Consider the following 19,688-nt stretch of genomic DNA (forward strand, 5'->3'; position numbering starts at 1 on the left):
ATTTTCAATGCATATATAAAAATTCTGCTATCCCACCCAACAAGGAAGGTTCTAAAGCATTGCAGATCTGTTATATTTGCAGGTGCTACCTCGCATATCGCCCAAATACTGCTGGGATAGACTGTAGCACGCCCGCGACCCTAGTGAGGATCAACGGTACGGGAGATGAATGAATGAAATGCAATTTTGGACAAACAACGAGTTTTTTCTGCGACATTTCTGTGAATCTAGCACCACCTTGTGGTGCAAAGGTGTAAGCAGCACTCCCCAAACAGTCTGATAAGCCTTATTTGGAAGAAACAACGACACCTAGTGGATGCTTTCAGCATAGGACCAGGAAGCTCCTCCCAACAATAAATAGAGGGTGAATTTTTCCCATAGTTTAGAGTCACAGGCATATGACTCTTTATGTATTTCACTACATGGATTGCCTAACAGACAAAATGCAGTGTACTTTTCACCACAAAACTTTTGAGCGAAACGGAAACTGTGAAATTAATATTTCACGGATTCCTACTTGCAAAGACTGTCAGGTAAGTGTGTAATATTGTTGTGCAATTGGATTGCATTTTTTTTTTTTAATATACATATTTTGACACCTGTTTTTATTTGCTCTCTGTCCTGCAGATATAATGGGCGACATGCTGGAAATACAGAAAGATCGAGTCGTTCAACTGGAAGAATGGGAGCAACGCTGGGAGGAAAACAAAATTGGCTTTCATAAGTCACACGTACATGAGTAAGATTACGTATTTACACTTTATGAGTGCAATTACAGTTTGCAAGAATTAATCAGGCATCATTAAAAAGCATCACCTATAATTCATTGAATTTGCATGATTTAATAAAAAACAACAACTATTCTTTTTGCTTCTAATTTCCAGGATGCTGGAAAGTAACATTGACAAAAGTTTGTCCGGGCGAACAGGGGTTCGCTTCTTATTTCCTCTCTGTGGGAAAGCTGTGGATATGAAGTGGTAAATAAAATCCGACTACAAACTCCATTGTATTCTAAAACCAATGACCAAAGTGCTGTTTCTGACTTCAACTTGTTTTGTACTTACTTCATCATGATATCAGGCTAGCAGATATGGGCCATTCAGTGGTTGGAGTGGAAATAGCTGAAAAAGCCATAAAACAATTCTTTATGGAGAACAACTTGACCTACAGTGAGGAGCCCGTCCCAGCTATACCTGGAGCAAAGGTCTTCAAGGTGAGTCCATACAAACATGTCAAAGTCCTTGTATTCTAACTAACTCGCATTCATTTTGCAGAACTCTGAGAAAAACATCTCCTTGTATAACTGTGATCTGTACAGCATATCTAGGTAAGTAAGTTATGCATACAGCATTTAAAAAAAAATAAAAAAAAACTTGGAAAATGTTTCTCCGCCTTTCCCACAGTTCATTTGTAGGTCAGTTTGGGGCGATTTGGGACAGAGGATCATTCGTGGCCATTAACCCGAAAGACAGAGAAAAGTAAGGCTTCAAATCTCTAAATGTAAAAATGTATAAATCATCATGTTGAAATGATTGTTTGAATTCTACAGGTATGCTTCGCTCATTATTTCTTTGATGGCCAATGACTGCAGATACCTTTTGTCCACGTTGATGTATAATCCTGAATTTTACGATGGTAAATGTGTTTAAAATTTGAATTACTTCCATTGTTAGTTTTTGGTTCAGTGTCAGAAAAATCGATTTTCAGCCTGAATAGTAAAAAAATGAAAAATAAATCATGTACGAGTAGGTAAAATTCATTAACTAACTTTCAGGCCCTCCCTTTGCCGTGCCTGGTGAGCAAGTACATAACTTGTTTGGTGAGTAATCCATTTTTTTTTAATACAAGTAATATGCATCTTAAAAGGTTTTGATTTCCCCCCCCTCCAGGAGAACGGTGCAATGTAGAGCAGCTCATATCAGAGGATGTCACCGAAGAAAGACATCGTGCTTGGGGTGTTGACTACATGATTGAGCAACTCTACCTCATCACTCCAAAGATTAGTTAAAACATGTCATAGCTTTAACAAAATTAGCAATGATTTATAAAATGAGTGATGCATTGCTGTTTTTTTTGTTGTTGAAACAATTCACTGATATTGTGAAATCAATCAAACTTACCAAAATAATAGATTCTAAACCATGGATGTGTTATCTGTATTCTGAGAATTGATTTAGTTTGTTTTCAAATGCCATATCAGGAGCACAGATGTTCAAATGTCCTCACAGGAAAAAAAAAAGGAGCAAGTTTTCTTTGTTGGGTTGTTGCCTGGTTACAGTGTTTGTACTAGTGAAGAGTAGAGGTGGCCTGCAAAGTTAAAAAAAAAAAAAATCTACAGAGTAGACGGGAAAAGGTAAATTGTCTATTTTGCAAGGATGTTCGACTTGGATCAAAATTGTATGTAGTTACTACAATCAAATAATAAGACTTTTTTTAATGGTAATATTGTGTCAATGGGGTAAATGATCAATCATTCTGCTTAAATTGGCGTACTTCTGCATTTTGAACAACAGACGGCGCCAAAGCTCAGAAAAGAGCCCATCTGAATCCATACCTGTCTTATTTTTTCCTTCACATCCAATAAACACATTTTATTGTTATATCTCTTCATATTATATTGTTACATCAAGTGTATGATTTCAATATTGAACTCATTCCAGCATCCCTGTTGAATGTAGCATGCGTCCTTCTTGACGAATATACAATCGATGCATTTAAATTCAATTGCAATCCAAAAGAACAATTTCTGCTGTGGGGAAAGTCATCCAAAACAATTTGTGTGTACGTGCCTCAACAGTGGACTGATAAATCATGTCTGGTGATGTTTACATATGTAAGCACGCACGCACGCACGCACGCACTGACAAGGCTCAATAGCAGAAGGAGCTTTGCCTTCATCCTAATTGGCTGCGTAATCTGGGCCACCAGGAGCAGTGTTAAACCCTGTGAAAAGCACAAGGACACCAAGACCGGGCATCTTTTACACTAAGGAGTAGAAGGGAGGATTGGATCCCTCGATTTTTAATTACTTTCCAAAATGAACATCCTAACGCTCTCCTCGGTTCACCACTATTTTTGGCCTGGGTCGCAGCAAAACCTGCTACCTGGTCATTTTCACCTTATCCATTGTTGGAGTCTGTCACCTTATTCTCGACTCCCTATTAGAATTTTATTTGGGCTTTATTTAGGTGTAGGGTATTCTATTCACCAGGAGAGAGAGACATTGCACAGAAATGATTCGACTTAATGCGATTGATTTTTGTGTCGGTAGAACAATAGGATGCTGTTTAGCGACTCATAAAAAGTCAAATTACAAATACACAGATCTAAACATTGCAATATGAAGAAAACAAAACATTTTTCAGACAATTCATGCAAATCAGTCAAACATGCCAACCAAATAGAATTTCCAGATAACAAGGTTCCTCATTTTCAAACGGATGTAATTGTAAGAATTTGGCAATACCGTAATCACTACTTTTGTCGTAAACACGCGCAGCTTTTAGAGAGAGAGGGAGGGAGGGGAGAGCGAGGGGGACAGAGGGGGGGATAGAGAGAGAGAGAGAGAGAGAGAGAGAGAGAGAGAGAGAGAGAGAGAGAGAGAGAGAGAGAGAGAGAGAGAGAGGGGGGAGCTCAAGCGCCCTACGTGTCTCGCGTGGATTTTACCAAGCGAGGCAGCGCGCGGCGGACTTTGGTTTTATTCCCTGCTTTATTCCTGCACCGATTTGGCAAATTTGCCAAGAATTGATCAACATAACAAATTGCATAGGGGTTTTGAGAAGGACTAGGGGGGGGGGAATTATAAAAAAACAAAAACAGAAAAAAACGCAACACGTATCCGCTAGTGGTCTCACGAGCGGAACGACGGGACTTTGGAGACCGACGTGGAAAGCGCAGGCAAAGTAAGGGACGGTGAAAAGAAGACATTTGGCTTGCTTTGCAAAGAAACGGAATAATGAGGAACGTTTGCTTCATTGTGACCCTCGGCTTGGCACTCTACCTCTCTGGGGAAAGGGTAAGTTTGTTCAACAACTCCAAAACGGGTGTTGCGGGGAGGGAGCAAGAAGACAACTTGGGTCCAGGGCAACTCAAGATTTATTTTTTATTCTGTTTTATGCAACATTTTGGATCATCTGATGAATCATACACTATTGACAATGCCACGTTGATCCACTCAACATCTGATGAGACAAAAGAAAATCTGGTGTTCATCTTAAATAAACTTGCACAATGCAGATTTTTTTTCGTAAATGGACCTCATTCTTTCTCCTAATCAACAGAAACTTGTAAAAGGCTTAAATTAGTATTACTATTTGCGTGTCAAATTGGAAAAACTGCGGGGATGCTTATTTCTAAGCAGCAAAAAATCAAGGCGTCACGTGCTATTGGGGACGTGACGTCAGAAGAGACGCGCATAAATGTCATTTTAAGCTGTATTTACAATTTGACCGATTTTTAGTGGCATCACAATGAAGACAATTGAAATGATGTTTTCCATGAAATCAACTCCATTAGTAATGCAATCAGCAAACAAATCTATTTTCATCAGACTTCATAGCGTTATGTAAATTCTTCCAAGCATTTGTTTTTTTTTTCTCAGATGATTTTACCTCCAAGTGTGTGTGTACTTTTTGCAAATTAGTCTGGTGCTTGCAGTGACAGATTCTGGCAGCATCATTACTGCCTCCTGTTGTTTCCCCCGGTGGGTTGTGACTTGCCGCTTGGCTCATTGCCTGGTCCTGTGTCAGAACCGGTGGTCCAATTAGCCACATCAGACACTTGGTGACCCTCTGTTCAGTTTTTACATGAATACTTTGAGCTGTTCCAACCGTAGGTTATTCATCATTGACATGGTGTTAGCATCAAAGTCTCTTATTTGTTGAACTTTACATACAATAGGATGCCATGCAAATAAAAGTTGAACCCGATCAATATCACTCTCCTCTTTATCAGTGTCCCCGAAAGGCCCCGCTGCCACTTGACACATGACATTGATTCTCATTTGGCAACAACTGTCAACGAGTGGTAGATAACCTGCTTCAGGCTTTATTAGTTTGAAATCCCATGGACACTATTGAGTGGCCATTTGAACATGTGGATACAATTCTGAAGCTTTCTTCTATTTACATACTGTTGGTAAATTGGAACTGATCAATTCATTCTCAAAATATGGTAAATGTGCAACAACAACAAAAAAAGAGTAAAAGGTACTGATTGTCGCTGCAGCGGAGATTTAAGACAGAAGCAATCACGAGATGAACAAAGTGCGCTTAGCAATTTTCTCAAAAGGGCACATGAGGTCAAATTGCGGTGATAAACTACTGAACTACCTTGAAATAGTCTGAGCTGATTACTAATGGTACTGAATGTGGCATTTCAAAATGGCGTTTTGTATTGTAATGAATGTGTTAGCTCATTTTCTATCTTAAATGATACTTGTGTAAATTGATTTGGTGGCCCTGGAACGCTGACCTTTGAACAAAATACATTTCTCAGGTCAACACGAAAAAAAGTTGCAGATTTATTACAAGGCTGTATACTATTCAAATGTCCTTTTTTATTTTCCACTGAAAATTGTGAGATGATAAAAGAGCAAGATGGACCAGCTCCAAAAAAGTTTCTTATGTAAACGTTGTGACGGAGGAATGAAATGAAAGCACATGCTGTCACGTCGAAAAAGGAAAGCCAGATGCTGTTCTGTGACTGCAGCCACTGCTCTTGTATATTTCATGATGTTCTTTTTTTTTTTTTTTTTTTTTTGCATTAACTCACAACTCATCAAACTGCAAAAGTCTTATATTGAGGTATCGCAAAACCCGGCAGCTCCTGTTGTTTGTTTTTCCACCATTCATTTCTTTCATTTTATTTAGGGAAGGGGGTGGTGAGTTTTGCAAACATCTGCTGGACGTACGTAGGGTGGTCGAGGGGGTCGCTTTCCAGCACACAGCTGCCACGCTTTGCATCCGATTAACCCCAAATGAAGTTTAGATGTTCTAGGAGGCTTTTTCTGACCTTTTATAAAAAGTTTCACGGTTTCATGTTTACTTTTGGCAGCAGTTATGAACACAAGTAACTTCCATACTTGCAACCCACATGATCTCAGATGTTGATTTTGACTTTCTATATTTTCAATTGACTGAGGGTAAACATTTTTATCTCGGTCTTATTATTGGCTTGAGAACGCTCAGCTTTTTCTATCTCCTGTTGTTTTTTTTCTATCAAATAAAAAGCTGAATTTAAAAAGTAATTCTTTAATCTGGCTTCTCTTACTGAGCAGATGGAAACGTTGGTGGTAACGTGGTTGATGTGACACAAAGAAATGCGGGGAAAACCCTTGTGTCAGGACGTCTACCCCCACCACCACCAGTTTCATTCGGATTTTATTGCCTGACTCCAGTTTGGGTCGAAGAGTCTCTAATTGGGGAGGGAGGGCGGGAGGGAGGGAGGGAGGGAGGGAGGGAGATGTTTCTGTTGCTGGGGGTGGGGGAAGGTTAAAAGTGTGAAGTCTGTCTCCCTTTTGGTGTTCTCAAGCCAGGACCTGACTGCCTGTTTGTTGTGTCAAGTGTGAAAAATGTCTTACTTGGTCGGGCGGAGGAAATTGAAGCATGTCTTTGCTGTCTGATGATCTTACATTGCATTAAGCAAATACAATACATGGCTGGAAATGGAAAGTAGGCCAAGTCGTCATCAAAATAAGAACCACATGCTCATTGTCCTGAGATGTCAAGATACATAAAAGCTGGGTCACTCCACTTGTATCATGAGAAAGTTTGTTCCACACAAGGATCGCCTGCCTTGTTAAAGAATCTCAAGCAACTTTGTTCTCTTAAACTTGATCTGAGAGCCAAATGTGTTCCATGGATTTCTCCAAAAATGACATCGATGACATCAGCTGGATTTTTTTTTTTTTCCAATCTGAGATCACTGTGGAAGAAATGACCCCTTTCACACATTTGTGCTGATCCTACTTATGAACTTGTTTTATCATCTCAGAACCGGCCTTTCTATTCCATCCCCCAAATTGCACAGTGAGTAAATGAAGGCTTTTATATGCATTGTACAATTATACTTAATGGACATCACTTCATTTAGAAGCATTTGCGTGAGTAAATTGGTGTTCTAGAAAAAAAAAGAGCTCACGCGGTCTTATCAACATTTTGCAAAGAACAAGGACAAATGTTCTTTTGAAAATATGTCAGCGTGACGTAAATATCCATGCATATTCAGTGTACAAACATTAAAAGTCCAATAGCGAGCTTGATCACACCCGAAATCTGGTTTCTCCATCATGGTTGGTTGGTAACTTAATAGGGTCACGATATATGTACGGTGAGTTCTAGCAGGCAAGTTAATCTTTACTAATGCACTCTGTTAACGGCCATCTGTGTTCTCAAATGCTGTGTGTAAACCCTTTCAGCTGAATAACCCGGCACACCAGTGTGCTATTATTTGGAGATTTGGGCTGTATTATTCAACACATTTGGATTTTAAATGCAAATAATATGGAAGCACCACGTTTCATTTCAAGATTGAAGCATTGACATTACAACAATGAGTATTAATATTTCAAATCTAGATGCATAGTTTTTTTAGATTAGTGCAGGGCGTTTGCGCCGTTGTGGGAGCGAACGCAGCAGACTCCCGGCCAATCGGAGCGGCTCCCTTTATTTCATTTAAATTCAGTGCAGAGAGAGTTCACTAAAGTCGGCCTCAAGTTGACTAAAAGTATCTTTTTAGATGTTGCCGTTCACAAATAGTGTTTTCATCATACAATTCAGACTGGCAGAGTCGGACGATTTGTTTTGTCAGTGATTTCTTGACATACCTTGGCCGTGAAGTCATAAAGACACAATTAGGAAAGAGCTTTCTATAATTGTCTGACTTGAAACTGCTTGAAAGCATCTGGCGAAGACGAATCTCGCAACAGCTGTTTACGGCATGCAGCGCTGCCTATAAACTCACCTGATTGCAAGTGGTTCTGTTTCCATTAAGCACGCTCGCACTTAGCTATGTGCGATTCGTTGACCGCACGAGGCTTTTAGTACAACTTTTGTTGAGCGTTAAGTGCAAACGCTGCTGTAAACATCTGTTGCCTGGTGCGTTTTGATAGCGGCTCTATCCTCGGATTTTCCATTAGACTTGTGTAAATGATGTCACTTCAATTGTGTCGACGTTTTTATTTTGCACTTACTCGACACCATATCGTCTATAAGTCGAAAAAGAAGTTATACATGGAGGCCTGGGTGGAGTGTTCTGAGAAAACATTGTGTTGTTTCAGTAACAGTCTGCCGTCTTTTGAAACCACACATTCTTGCAGAATTACAGCACGGAGAAAGAACTGGAAATGAGCATGTAGCTAACTAGAAAATCGAGGATTGGCAGACGCAGTCAAAACCATGCTTAGCTGCTGGAATTTTGTTTTTAATCTTTCACCCGAGTCCACGTGAGGTGGTTTAAAAAAAAAAAACATGCTTGGCTTTTTTTCAATTGGAAATTCCAAATCCATCTTCGTTGTTATTGCACACAAAATAATACCACATGCATCTCACCATTCCAGTTGAAAAGTTAAAACTTGGTCTTTCTTCATGGACAGATTGAGCATTAGTCAGCATTGTGCGTGCATATGGTTTGAATAATCCATAGGATGAGCTTTAACGTGCCAACCTGCCTCAGTGGGCTAATGTCCAGCAAGTGGCATCAGGTCATCATGTGACTCAATAATGTCGTTAATCCACATATGTAGGTAAATAGGGTTTGGAGTTGAGGCAGTCTCTGCATTTGTATTTAAAATAATTTAATTTATTTATTTATTTATGCCAGTAATTTGGGGGGGATTATTTATTTATTTATTTATTTATTTATTTATGCCAGTAATTCGGGGGGGATTTTATTTATTTATTTATTTATTTATTTATTTATTTATTTATTTATTTATGCCAGCCAGTTCTTGGAAAATGTGACACTTTTTTCATGGAGTTGATTAAAGGAGGATTAAAGTGTCCGAGAACAGAGATATTTTTCATCCCCAAAGCCTTGATAATTTTCATCCTCGGGCACTTGTGACCCAGACTGGATTAGAGCGACTCGATGACGCCTCGTGAGAGTATTTGAGATGAGCTGATATATGACGTATGTTATGTTACCATCATATGGTACAAATTTCCTGCCCTTTGATGTAAATATGGACACGACAAAGACCATTTTCCTTTGACAGGTTGACCTTAGTCATCAATTGTTCTACCTTTTTTTTTTTTTTTTATCTGATCTGAAGTTGTCATTTTGTAAGTGGGGGTGAGCTGCAAAGTACAAAGTTGACAGAGCTGAAGTTATTTTAAGACCAGGAAAAAATCCATCACATGAATAAAATAGAAGAGAAAAAAATAAATAGAAAAAGATACTGTATTATCCCTTTCTGTCACATTAGGTTCTAAACAATCCCGGCTGAGAGAGCTCCACCTCACGGGTCAGCTTCAGGCGTGATGCTTCATTCAGTGTGTAAAAACAAACATGCCAACACGTTTGCCAACAAAGTTAGAAACGTGCAGGGCAGGATTAGCCTGGGATAATGGGATCAGAGAGCAGCACCTGTCACACCTCTCCTGTCATGTCACACTTGCAATGCTTCTTAAACTACTCTCCTGATTTTTTTCTTTCCTTTGACAGAATATATGTGACTTGCTCTCAAAATAGACAACATGCATAGCAGTAATATCTTACAAACAGCATTTCTTTTTTTTAACTTTGCTTGGTCAGTGCAGATTTTTATTCCCCAATCTTTTCCTCCTTTTTTGTGTCTTTATTATCCATTCCATCATGGGTCGGTCCCCCTCCATGGACTACCCCACACCCCGCCCGCCCGCCTGCCATCACCAATCCAAATCCTCTTAAGCAAAGGCTTGGATGGAAATTCAATTGCTGCAGCGGGGATTGTATCAGATCAGTCAACAAAGCGGCAAAATCATTCTCCTTCCCCCTCCCCTACCTTGCATGCCATTGCTCCATCTGCTTCTTTTCACTCCTCCACCTTTGTCTTTCAACTCATGTCATATTGGGGCATTTGCCAAAGCTGAAAAAGTATGTGAGGAATGTGGGTCATCAGTGAAAAACTTTAAGTGGCTCGTGTCCATCTTGAATGATCTTCGAGCCCCCAAGTTGCCTCTGGCGCTAACTCCAAATATCCAAAATATATCTACCCGTCATAATTATATGGCATTAATCATTGTGTGACTGTGCAGAGGTGCTTTCAGTTCATTGTAAGATGGAAAAGTGAAGAACATGAAATATTCATCCATCTCTGTCTGCAGTTGTATTTGCAGTGTTTTGTACAGTGAGGAAGACTTTAATGAAGCCATTCAATTCTCAAGCACATTTACAGCTAGGTGTTAATGATGCGGCCGTGAAAGGATGTTTATTTATCTTCCTTTTGTTCATTTGAAAACAACATGGATCGTTTGTAAAAAAAAAGAACATACGCATTTTTTCCTGCTTAAAAAAAACCTTCTTGCTAATTTGACACTGTCCGCAAAAATATTAATGAGTTGAAAAAAATAGAGGCAATCAATTTCCGCAGTATTTCTAATTTTCTAGAATTGTTGATATTTTCTATCAAAAAAAGTGTCTCTCTTATTTTGAACAATTTTGAAGGTTGCTAACCAACGTGCATCTCCATGGAAGCCAACTTTGATTCGCAATTGAACTGACACCCTTAATTGCTTCCCTTTATAAATAAGCCTGATAATCACGGCAACGACTTGAAATGATGCAGATGCTTTCCAACTGAAATCGCTCACTTTTCCCGCTGACGGGCCGACACGTAACGTGCCTCAGTTCCCAAATGATCACGAGCACATATGCCGCAGACCGTGTTGCTTTAACCTGTGCACTGACCGAATACACACATATAGATTCAAAGCATTTCTGATTCAACTGTTGATGATGTTCACTTTGAAACTAACAAAAGCTCACAATAAAAATATCCTGATGTATATCACTAGAATTTGATTTGTTGAAGGAGTTTCAGCTAACCACAAGACATACATAACATAGTATTGTGGTACGCTGAACCAAGGGTCACATCGCTGGCCTGAAACATGAGAAAGCCGTAGTGCTAATGTCTTTTTAAGCATCCATCTCCATGTGAGTTTTGCATCATCATTTGTTATTATTCAAAGCTCAGCACGCTCCCTATGCAAAAAAAAAAAAAGTGCCACGATAGTATCAGGCAACATTTGATCAATGGTGGGAATTTAAAGCTGAAGATATTTTCAAAACAAATTAGTTGAGATCTTGACAAATTTGTGAAATAATAGCTTTGAGCAAAAAAAAGGAACCCAGAAAGGAGAAAACTAATGATGCACTTGACATCTAATTGCACTTCTTTCTTTTGTGTCACCTGCAGTTGGCCTTTACTAGTTTAGCACCGTGTTCTTTGTTACGGCGCTGCTTTTCTTCTCAGCTCGGTGTAAAAGATCCTTGGAAAGACACGCGGGCGTTATATTACGCAATATCAGTTTGAATAATCTTTTTTACAACATAACATGGACGTTTCGCCATTGAATGATATTCCTTGGATTTTTTTTGAGAATATAACTAATTAAAAATGTACAAATATAAATAGAGAATATTTGAAATTTTTTTGGATGAGAATTTACAAACAGGCACAGCCAACAGAGGTTTCACCATTTATATAAATTCCACAATTTCACACATTATCTCCCTGTTTTTTCAGGTCAAACATTCTCTTTAAAATTTCATATTTTCTCACTATCTGGAGGGAAGAAAGATGGCGTGGTGCGGCAAATCTTTCTCTCCTCTGTATTAGATATGACTGGAAGGTGAAGCCATTTCCCAGTGTCTCGAATTTCACAGCTGACAAAGAATGAACCCTTTTTTTTTTTCCACGTATATCAGGAGTCATTTAACCAGGCTGAGGAATTTCCCCAATTCCCAACCTGGGGAGCAAAAGGGAGCAGTGGAGCTTGCGGGGGTCTGGGAATTTGCTCCTTGTTGTGCAGACTGCAGAAAGCCAGTCATGCTTGCTGAGTTCAGATAGCACAGCACTGAGGTATTCTCGAAATAAGGCCACATGAGCCCCGCGTTGTTTTCTTATTCATGAGATCTAGCAGCACTGGGTGAGAAATGTTATCAGGTGGCTAGCAAATCCCATCCCAGAAGCTTTTAATCACTTGCAAAATTAAATCATTCGTAATGTGTCGCAGAAGGTTGGCTTTTAAAAAAAAGTGCAAACTATTAAAGCATTCCTTCATGTGATTCCTCTCTTGAAACATTCAGAGGCATGGAGATGGGAGTCATTATTTCTTTAGATTTTTTTTCCATGAAATGAACTTGACTGGCTTTCCTGTGAGGAAGCAATATAGAGCAAAGGGAAATAATAGCGGATGTATTTTGTGTCTAAGAGGAAGGGAAATCCAGTCAAGCGTATCTTATGGTACTGCCTTAAAAGTTAAGCTTGACTAGTGATGAATATGTTCAAATGGGAAATAAGTAAAAAAAAAAAATGGCCAATGTGCTTTTTATGCTCTCTCGGCCACACGCAAAAACAAAAAACAAAAAAAGCGCTGGAGGAACAGACGCAAAGAGTTTAATTTGTGTCAACTTCCTACAGGAACTTCCTCTCTTCTGAGCCCGCAGCTCAAAGACTATCAATTAGTTCCTTATTATGATCCCCAGGAGAGCTATAAAAGTTTGAGCGGGTTCAAAGAGCACATTTACAAAAGTGTTTGAAGTCTAAAAATAGGTATCTTTTCCGAAAAATTTGGAAGAATTCTGGATCGTTGCATTTTTTTTCTGTCACCCACCCACCAAGTCAGTCTGAGATTCTCGAAGTAGAAAGAGTCGAAAAATCAGAGCGAATTTGAATTTACGATGTGTCTGCCAGCCCTCTTGCACTTGTTTTCCTTTTTTTTTTTCTCTCCTTCCTCTCTGAAGTTAGTTTTGATGTGCCTGTGTATTCATCTCAGGCCTTGGAGATGTGAAAGCTGGATGTGTGTGTGCGTGTGTTGGCACATAAATCCATCCCGTGGGTGCTTTCGTGGAGATGCAGATGTTGCTGCGCATTCTTTGAAGGACGGCTACTTCCTTTGACCTGACACGGATTTGAGTTCATTTTTGGGCCGTTGGGTGAGAGCAATTCATCCCAAGGTCCGTCCGTCTGTCCGTTGCCTGCAGGCACTCCACTATTCTATCTCCCTCCTATAGAATCAAATGTAAATATTACCCCGACGCATAGCGTAAGCCATATTTTTCTCTGTCTTTTCACACAGCTGCCTCCAGGCTATGGTATTGTCAGTAGCAGTAACGGGTTATTGGGTCCGTCCTTCTTTCACAGCTTTCTCATCCCTCATTTGTCCAGCCTGCTTTTGCTCAATGCATATCTGTGGTTTCTTTTGTCCAGAAAGCTTCACTCCGGTTTACAGGTCACGAGAAGAGCGGTTGTTTACGATCTCGGGATTGTTCAACGTGTTTGCATGTTGTGTTTATGTAAGTGTTGGATTTTTTTCTTGACAGATGTTGAGAGGTTTGACTTTGAAAATGTGCGCCTTTGTGTGTTTATGCTCGGCTGCACAATGAGCTTTACTCAAGTGCATGTTTGCCTCCTCCTTCTTTTGCTTGGAGACTTTTTTTTCTTTGAAAAGTGGACGTTTATAGCTTGAGGTGCGCTCCTAAAGCTTCAAGAGAGACTTTTGAAGGGAATTTCTCTTTCCTGTCAACAATATATTGTGGGGGATTTTTTTTTTTGAAGTCCCAACAATTACAAAATGATGGTTGGCTAATCATGATTTCTTTTTAGAATTAAAATAAACGTACAGGTTCAATATGATTCTGCACAGTCGTACTTGTTCTGATTGATGACGTGGACAACCCCAAAACTTTTAAACTTCTCGGACGAATTGCAAAATAAAAAACACCACAAGTCATCCTAAAAACTTTTTTTTTTTTCAACCGGCCGTCAAGCTCTTCAATCTTTTCCATTAAAAGTGAAAAATGAAAGGAGTCAAATGTTTGTTCAACAGCTATAAAAAATAGAGCTGTTGTAGCATAACTCAAGATTCATCCATCAGCAAGCACTCGACATTGGTAGTTGCCAGACTGCTGTCTAGTCCGGCTCAAAAAAAAAAAAAATGTGATAAGAGCTGAAAGGAGTCGCAAATGTCAACACTCTGATAAAAAAAAAAGAGCAAAGTTTATCAGAAATGTCCGTGACATTGAAAGTTTCTCTTTCCTACTTTTAGATGTTTATGGTTGTCATTTTATGAATGCAACCGAGGATTCCCATTCAGAATAACAACTAAATGGTGGTCAAAAGAAGAAATGGATTTAAAGCTCCAATCAATATCGTTGGCTGTAGTAAACACCGCATACATTAGTCACACTCTCCAGACTTGAATGCCCATGCGGTGTCAAGTTAACATGCTCAATTGCTTTCCGTCTATGTTTCAATGAATTAATGAAATAGTCGCTAATGTTTGCACGGCTTCTACTCGGTGACGAGCGTGTGTGGCCTGCCTTTATCTCATTAGCATCCTTTTTGTCAGCATGTGAACTGCCCAGGGCCATTGTGGAGCCAACGGAGACATTGAATGGCTTTGCTTGGGGGTTTGCATTGGAAAGACCAAAAGCCAATAAGGTGAAGATAAAGTTGCTTTCAACAAATTCTTTCTTTGATCAGACGGCTGAGCAATGGAGGGGCTTTCTTTCTCAAGACACTTGACTGGGAAGGAATGGTATTGTTCCCATTTCATTTTCTTGGTCTGGCTTTCGCGCCGTGGACTGCTGGCGTTTTTTTTTGTCATGGAAATATGTACAATTACTTGAAAGAACCACATGGGAATACTTAGGGAATTGGAGTCTGTGGAATTTTGGTTGTCTGATCGTGACGTCAAATGGTCTGATGATTTTTTTTCCCCCTGTCACCATTTTTGTTTACCCAAACACAGCTGGTCTTAAACAAGCATGAGTGTGGCCTAATTTCTCATTAGCCAATTCTCATCTATTCTTTTGCAGCTAACAAAAGAACGCCCCTCATTGGTCTTTCTGTCACGCCAATTGATTGTTTCCTCTAATCCAATGTCTTTCAGCTTGAGGTTTATCAGCACAACTTCCTTGGAGCTGACCTGGAACTGTCGCAAATAGATCCCCACAATGGGATGATATATCGTTTTCTTTTTCTTTTTTTTTAATTCCCATTCTGAGCAGGATTGTTATTATAGAGAAGGTCCAATACAAATGAGTCAATCAGACCTGAATGGATGTTGCCATGGATGCCGCTATAAGTATTCAAGTCACATATACGCTCAAGACAACACAAGATATCCCAAAAATTCAATATTATCGAGTAGCCTACGGAATGAATACAACTGTTTTTGTTTTTTTTCTGGCGAGAGCAGTTATTGATTTTCTTGTTATATCCTGTTATGTCTTCAATCACACATATGGCGAGAAGGAGCTGTTTTTTTTTGTTTTTTTTAACGAACTTTTCAGGTCTTTTCATTCCCATTAAGCCGTAATACAAACCAGTCAGGCCGGTTGTCACGAAAGAGATGATCCGAACTTGCTGTGTCAGTTGTCAACAAATGCTGCATTAAAGTTACATATACCTTTTTTTTTTTAATTTATGAGTGATCAAAGCATGAAATGTTACAATTCTCAATCGCTTCTTCTTATTTTTAATTTTTTTGCAGATAGCACAGGCAGCAAAGACTTCCTCCCAGGCTGACGACTTATACCTGGATGACGCAGGCTCAGGAGGTTACTACCCTGAAGATGATGATGATTTTAACTCAGGGTCAGGCTCAGGTAAAACATTTCAAATATGCCTATTATTCTGTATTTTATGCACTCAGTGTGAAAGAAACATTTTACAAATGGACAAATACAATTATCTCCCAGGTGCAGGTGAAGAAGTGGTTGAAGAAACGGTGACCGTTAGTATGGTGTATATTGCACCCAAAGCAGAAGAACCTACCAAGGACTCCACCAAAGATTTCACCCCCAAGGTGGAGACGGCCACAGTTCGAGAAACTGCCAGGGACAACACACCCAAGAAGCCCTTAAGAACAGAGGTCAGTAGAACACAAGTTGCACTTCTGTTGTTTTGCTACTGACGTAAGTCGGTGACATCAGTGAAAAAGCTCAGTAGTGATCGATGAAGGATTCTGTATTGTGATAGAGATTATTTGAAGCATCAGAGGTCAATCGATTTTTCCAAAAGAATTTGGCCAATCCCCTCAGCAAGCAGCACTGTTCTCATGGTAACGTCACAACATTTCACCCACCCACGCTGTTGCTTTTGAGAATTCATCCTTGCTGTCACTCAAGCTAGTTCAAATTAGTAGTTGTTTTCAATTGAAAAAGGAGAAAGACATCACTCATGTAGTTTGCTCATTATAAAGCGCCGTGAGGACAAAGCGGAACAGAAAATGGATTGATGGATGGACTGTTTACCAAAAATGATGTGCCAGAATAAAATAATATATTAATATGATCTATTATAATATAATCACAGCAGCCTGTTATTATTTTTACCCTTTCTGGGCTAGGAACTATTTAATTTATTAATAAAAATAATAATAATAAAAAAAAGAAATACAAATGATCAGGTTACTCTTAGGATAAAGATTTCCATTTGTTCCGCTACACAACAGAGTAGCCTACATCTGTTTGAGATTAGTCGTCCAAGGAAAGCTTCCCTGAAGAAAGTCCTACCTGCTGTCTCCTGACACAAAATCACGGGATAACCTTAACGCCAACCTGGGCTCAGTCCAGATGCAACTGTTCTTCTTCAATAAATTACACTAATCTATACAGGCAACTTGGATCCATTCCAGTTCAATTCTTAGCCGGCCAACTGTTTTCGCCGGCCCTCTTCTCTTTGCGTGGCTAACCACATTAAAAAACAAAAAGATAGTTCGCCTAGATTGATCCATTATATTCCCTCTAAATCCAGGCACCACCGTTGCCTGTTACGGAGGACATGAAGAGGAACCAGATGACCAGCACAACCGGTGCCCCGGGTTCGGCTCAGGAGCCCATCGAGGTCCGCACGGAGAACCTCTTCCAAAGGACGGAGGTGTTGGCAGGTATGTGCCATTCGATGACAACAAATGCACAAATCTGCTGTCAGATCTTCCATTGTCGAGAAAGGAACGAGGAACGTCTCATTTGTTCTGCTTTTACTATTTTGAACAATTATGACTAAGTTTCCCTTTTTCTGCCCATTTGGTCTTCCTCGCTGTAGTCTCACATCTCCTAGCCACCTGATCCACTTCTCAAAATAGATGCTTTTAATAAAATCCATCTGTTTTCCTCCACGGGACCTTGTGGAGTTCACACCGGCGTGGGTGTTCAAAGCACTTTCTGCCTTGTTTGAGAACACAGATAGCGCACCACGTCTCCTCCCTGCATGTCTGAGTTTGAGCACATTTGATTGGCACCTCACTTCCATTCTGTCTCAGCCATCCGCCTCGGATCTTTTTATCCAATGCGTAGTGGATTAGAATGACAATTAGAAACATCTCTTCATTATTTATGGACCAATTAAATGATATGAATATTTTTTTTTTTTTTTTGCTTCTCAGCTGTTATCGCCGGAGGGGTGATTGGATTCCTGTTTGCCATTTTCCTCATCCTACTCCTGGTTTACCGCATGAGAAAGAAGGACGAAGGCAGCTACGACCTGGGCGAGAGGAAACCTTCCGGTGCAGCTTATCAGAAAGCCCCAACTAAGGAGTTTTATGCATAAAAGCCCCCGCCCACTTCTCATGGGATCAACAAAACACAAGCGGCTGCCCCCGAGCCGCAGCCTCTGGCAAGAGCGAACACGAGAAACAATATGTTACAATGTTGATTTATGGAAAAATAGCATAATGGGAAGCTTTTCATAGCATATTGTTGTTAAGATTTTTTCCCTTTTTAAAAAAGACAAAAAAAAAAAACAAGCTTTCCTTGTTTTATGGCAACTGTCAGTGTATTGTATGAAAATAATTAAAAAAAATAATAATAACAACACAAACCGGATCTGTAAAGGTGAGAAAATCAACCGCATCTGTCTTCTGTCTAAGGAGCTTGTGTTTAGCCGCTGACTACTTTTAACTGCAGCAGTATGTTATTTGTAAAGGAAAAAAAAAAAATCAAACGTGGAAACAATTGAATATAATTATTCTGTATCAATCCTACTTTTATTTCTTTTTTTTATTTTATTTTGTCTTAGCATGTCTGATGTTGATCGCTAAAGTTGTATTCCATTAATTTATCTTTTCTCTGATGTTGATAAATGCCTTTGTAGTTTTGATGAAGCTCTTTTTGTCTTCACATTAACGCTGTTAATAGTCAATGTAAATTTTCTCCCTTCAGGTTGCAACGTTTCTTTTTTTTTTGCTCTCACGCCCATTTTTAAATAGAGGTGAGCATGACATCATGTCTTGTTTATTTGTTTTATCCTTTGTGGGTTTTTTTTTTTTGGGAGGGGCGGGTGAACAGCATTTTATTTTTAAACACAGGAATTAGTCTGAGATGGAGGAAGAGTTGTCTAAAAAAAGAAGAAAAAAGATTGCACACGATTGTTTTGGTGTCGGAAGTCTCTTATTATGATTTCAGTCACCTTCCCCATCCTTGCCAAACTAGCATCCTTCAACCCTTCCCCGGGCCTCTTTTTCTCTCTGTTTACCATCCCGCCCACCTTCTTTTTTAGTCCGACTGGAGCACGGCCAGTTAAGCTGTCAATGGCCTGCCCCACTTCCTGCTTTGGGCCTAAAGACGTGCTCAATGAAATAAAAGGCTTTATTGGACACAAACACCAGGCCACATGCAGAGCACATACCACGCAGGGGGGGGAAAAAAAAAGCAAAGACACATGTGGAAACTTCTACACAAGTATTCATTTTTTTTTCTCAAATGAAAAATAAGAAGGCTTAAAAATGTTCAATGTTGCCTTCCAACACGTGGCCGTGTATCACCTGACTGTGTGTTCATTAATATTCTCTACCCGGGCAAAGGTCATGATAAACCCAAAGACTCAACCCAATCCTGTGTGTTTATTTTATTTTTTTCTCAATTAAAGAGGCCTGCCCTTCCAATAGCTTATTAGTATACGGAAAGATATATAAATACAGTATATATAATGTATATTCACAAATGTTTTAAACCTTCAAAGTGCCTACCATTTGGATGAGATCACGCTCGCAGTGAGCGCGAAGCAGGTGTCGAAACAGCTCGACTGGCATTCAGTGTGCATGGATGACTGTAATGGTAACATTTTTTTTTTTTTTTTTTTTTTTTTAGTCTGACAAAAAGCTGACAGTATTGTACCTATAAGTTGAAACAACACTACTGAATAAACATTGTGGCCTAATAACCAATTGCCTTTGTGATTTTTGTTTTTTTCCACACCTCAAGTCGTGACTCAAATCTGCTAATTGGTGTGATTTTTCCAAGTAACTGAAAAGCATGTCGAGGAACGGATACTATAGGGATTGTGTGAAAATGATGGGAGCAATTAACAACTTGGAACATCCAAAGCATGCCTGATTACTAAAGTGTGAATCTTTACCACCCCCAGGAGGAAAAATACAACAACAAGGGGAAGAAAGGACATTTTTGTTTTGATTTATTGAAAGAAATGCACAAGTGCAGATCATAACTTTTACATGCATATCATTATTGTCACGTGA

The 19,688-nt window shown here is 39.5% G+C and overlaps 2 protein-coding genes across 3 annotated transcripts; both read left to right on the plus strand.

Annotated features, from left to right (window-relative positions):
- The first annotated feature begins 227 nt into the window (after window positions 1–227).
- Window positions 228–2,615, plus strand: LOC147040714 (putative thiopurine S-methyltransferase). Of its 2 annotated transcripts, none has more exons than XM_085901097.1 (9): window positions 228–533; window positions 628–739; window positions 885–977; window positions 1,081–1,213; window positions 1,275–1,327; window positions 1,404–1,478; window positions 1,550–1,635; window positions 1,775–1,819; window positions 2,514–2,615. In XM_085901097.1, the coding sequence occupies exons 2-9, from the start codon at window positions 633–635 to the stop codon at window positions 2,582–2,584; spliced, it is 663 nt and encodes a 220-aa protein (XP_085757223.1). In that variant the 5' UTR covers window positions 228–533; window positions 628–632; the 3' UTR covers window positions 2,585–2,615. The 2 variants fall into 2 exon arrangements, with proteins under 2 accessions (XP_085757223.1, XP_085757222.1); XM_085901096.1 differs by having other exon boundaries at window positions 235–533; window positions 1,890–2,615.
- Window positions 2,616–3,631: 1,016 nt separating this feature from the next.
- sdc2 (syndecan 2) lies at window positions 3,632–19,042 on the plus strand. Its single transcript, XM_085901038.1, has 5 exons — window positions 3,632–4,015; window positions 15,702–15,816; window positions 15,910–16,082; window positions 16,967–17,099; window positions 17,598–19,042. The coding sequence occupies exons 1-5, from the start codon at window positions 3,956–3,958 to the stop codon at window positions 17,759–17,761; spliced, it is 645 nt and encodes a 214-aa protein (XP_085757164.1). The 5' UTR covers window positions 3,632–3,955; the 3' UTR covers window positions 17,762–19,042.
- Window positions 19,043–19,688: the final 646 nt, after the last annotated feature.

The sequence above is a fragment of the Syngnathus leptorhynchus genome, chromosome 20 (genome assembly GCF_054491065.1).
Source record: "Syngnathus leptorhynchus isolate UIUO chromosome 20, UIUO_Slep, whole genome shotgun sequence".
Lineage (NCBI taxonomy): Eukaryota > Metazoa > Chordata > Actinopteri > Syngnathiformes > Syngnathidae > Syngnathus > Syngnathus leptorhynchus.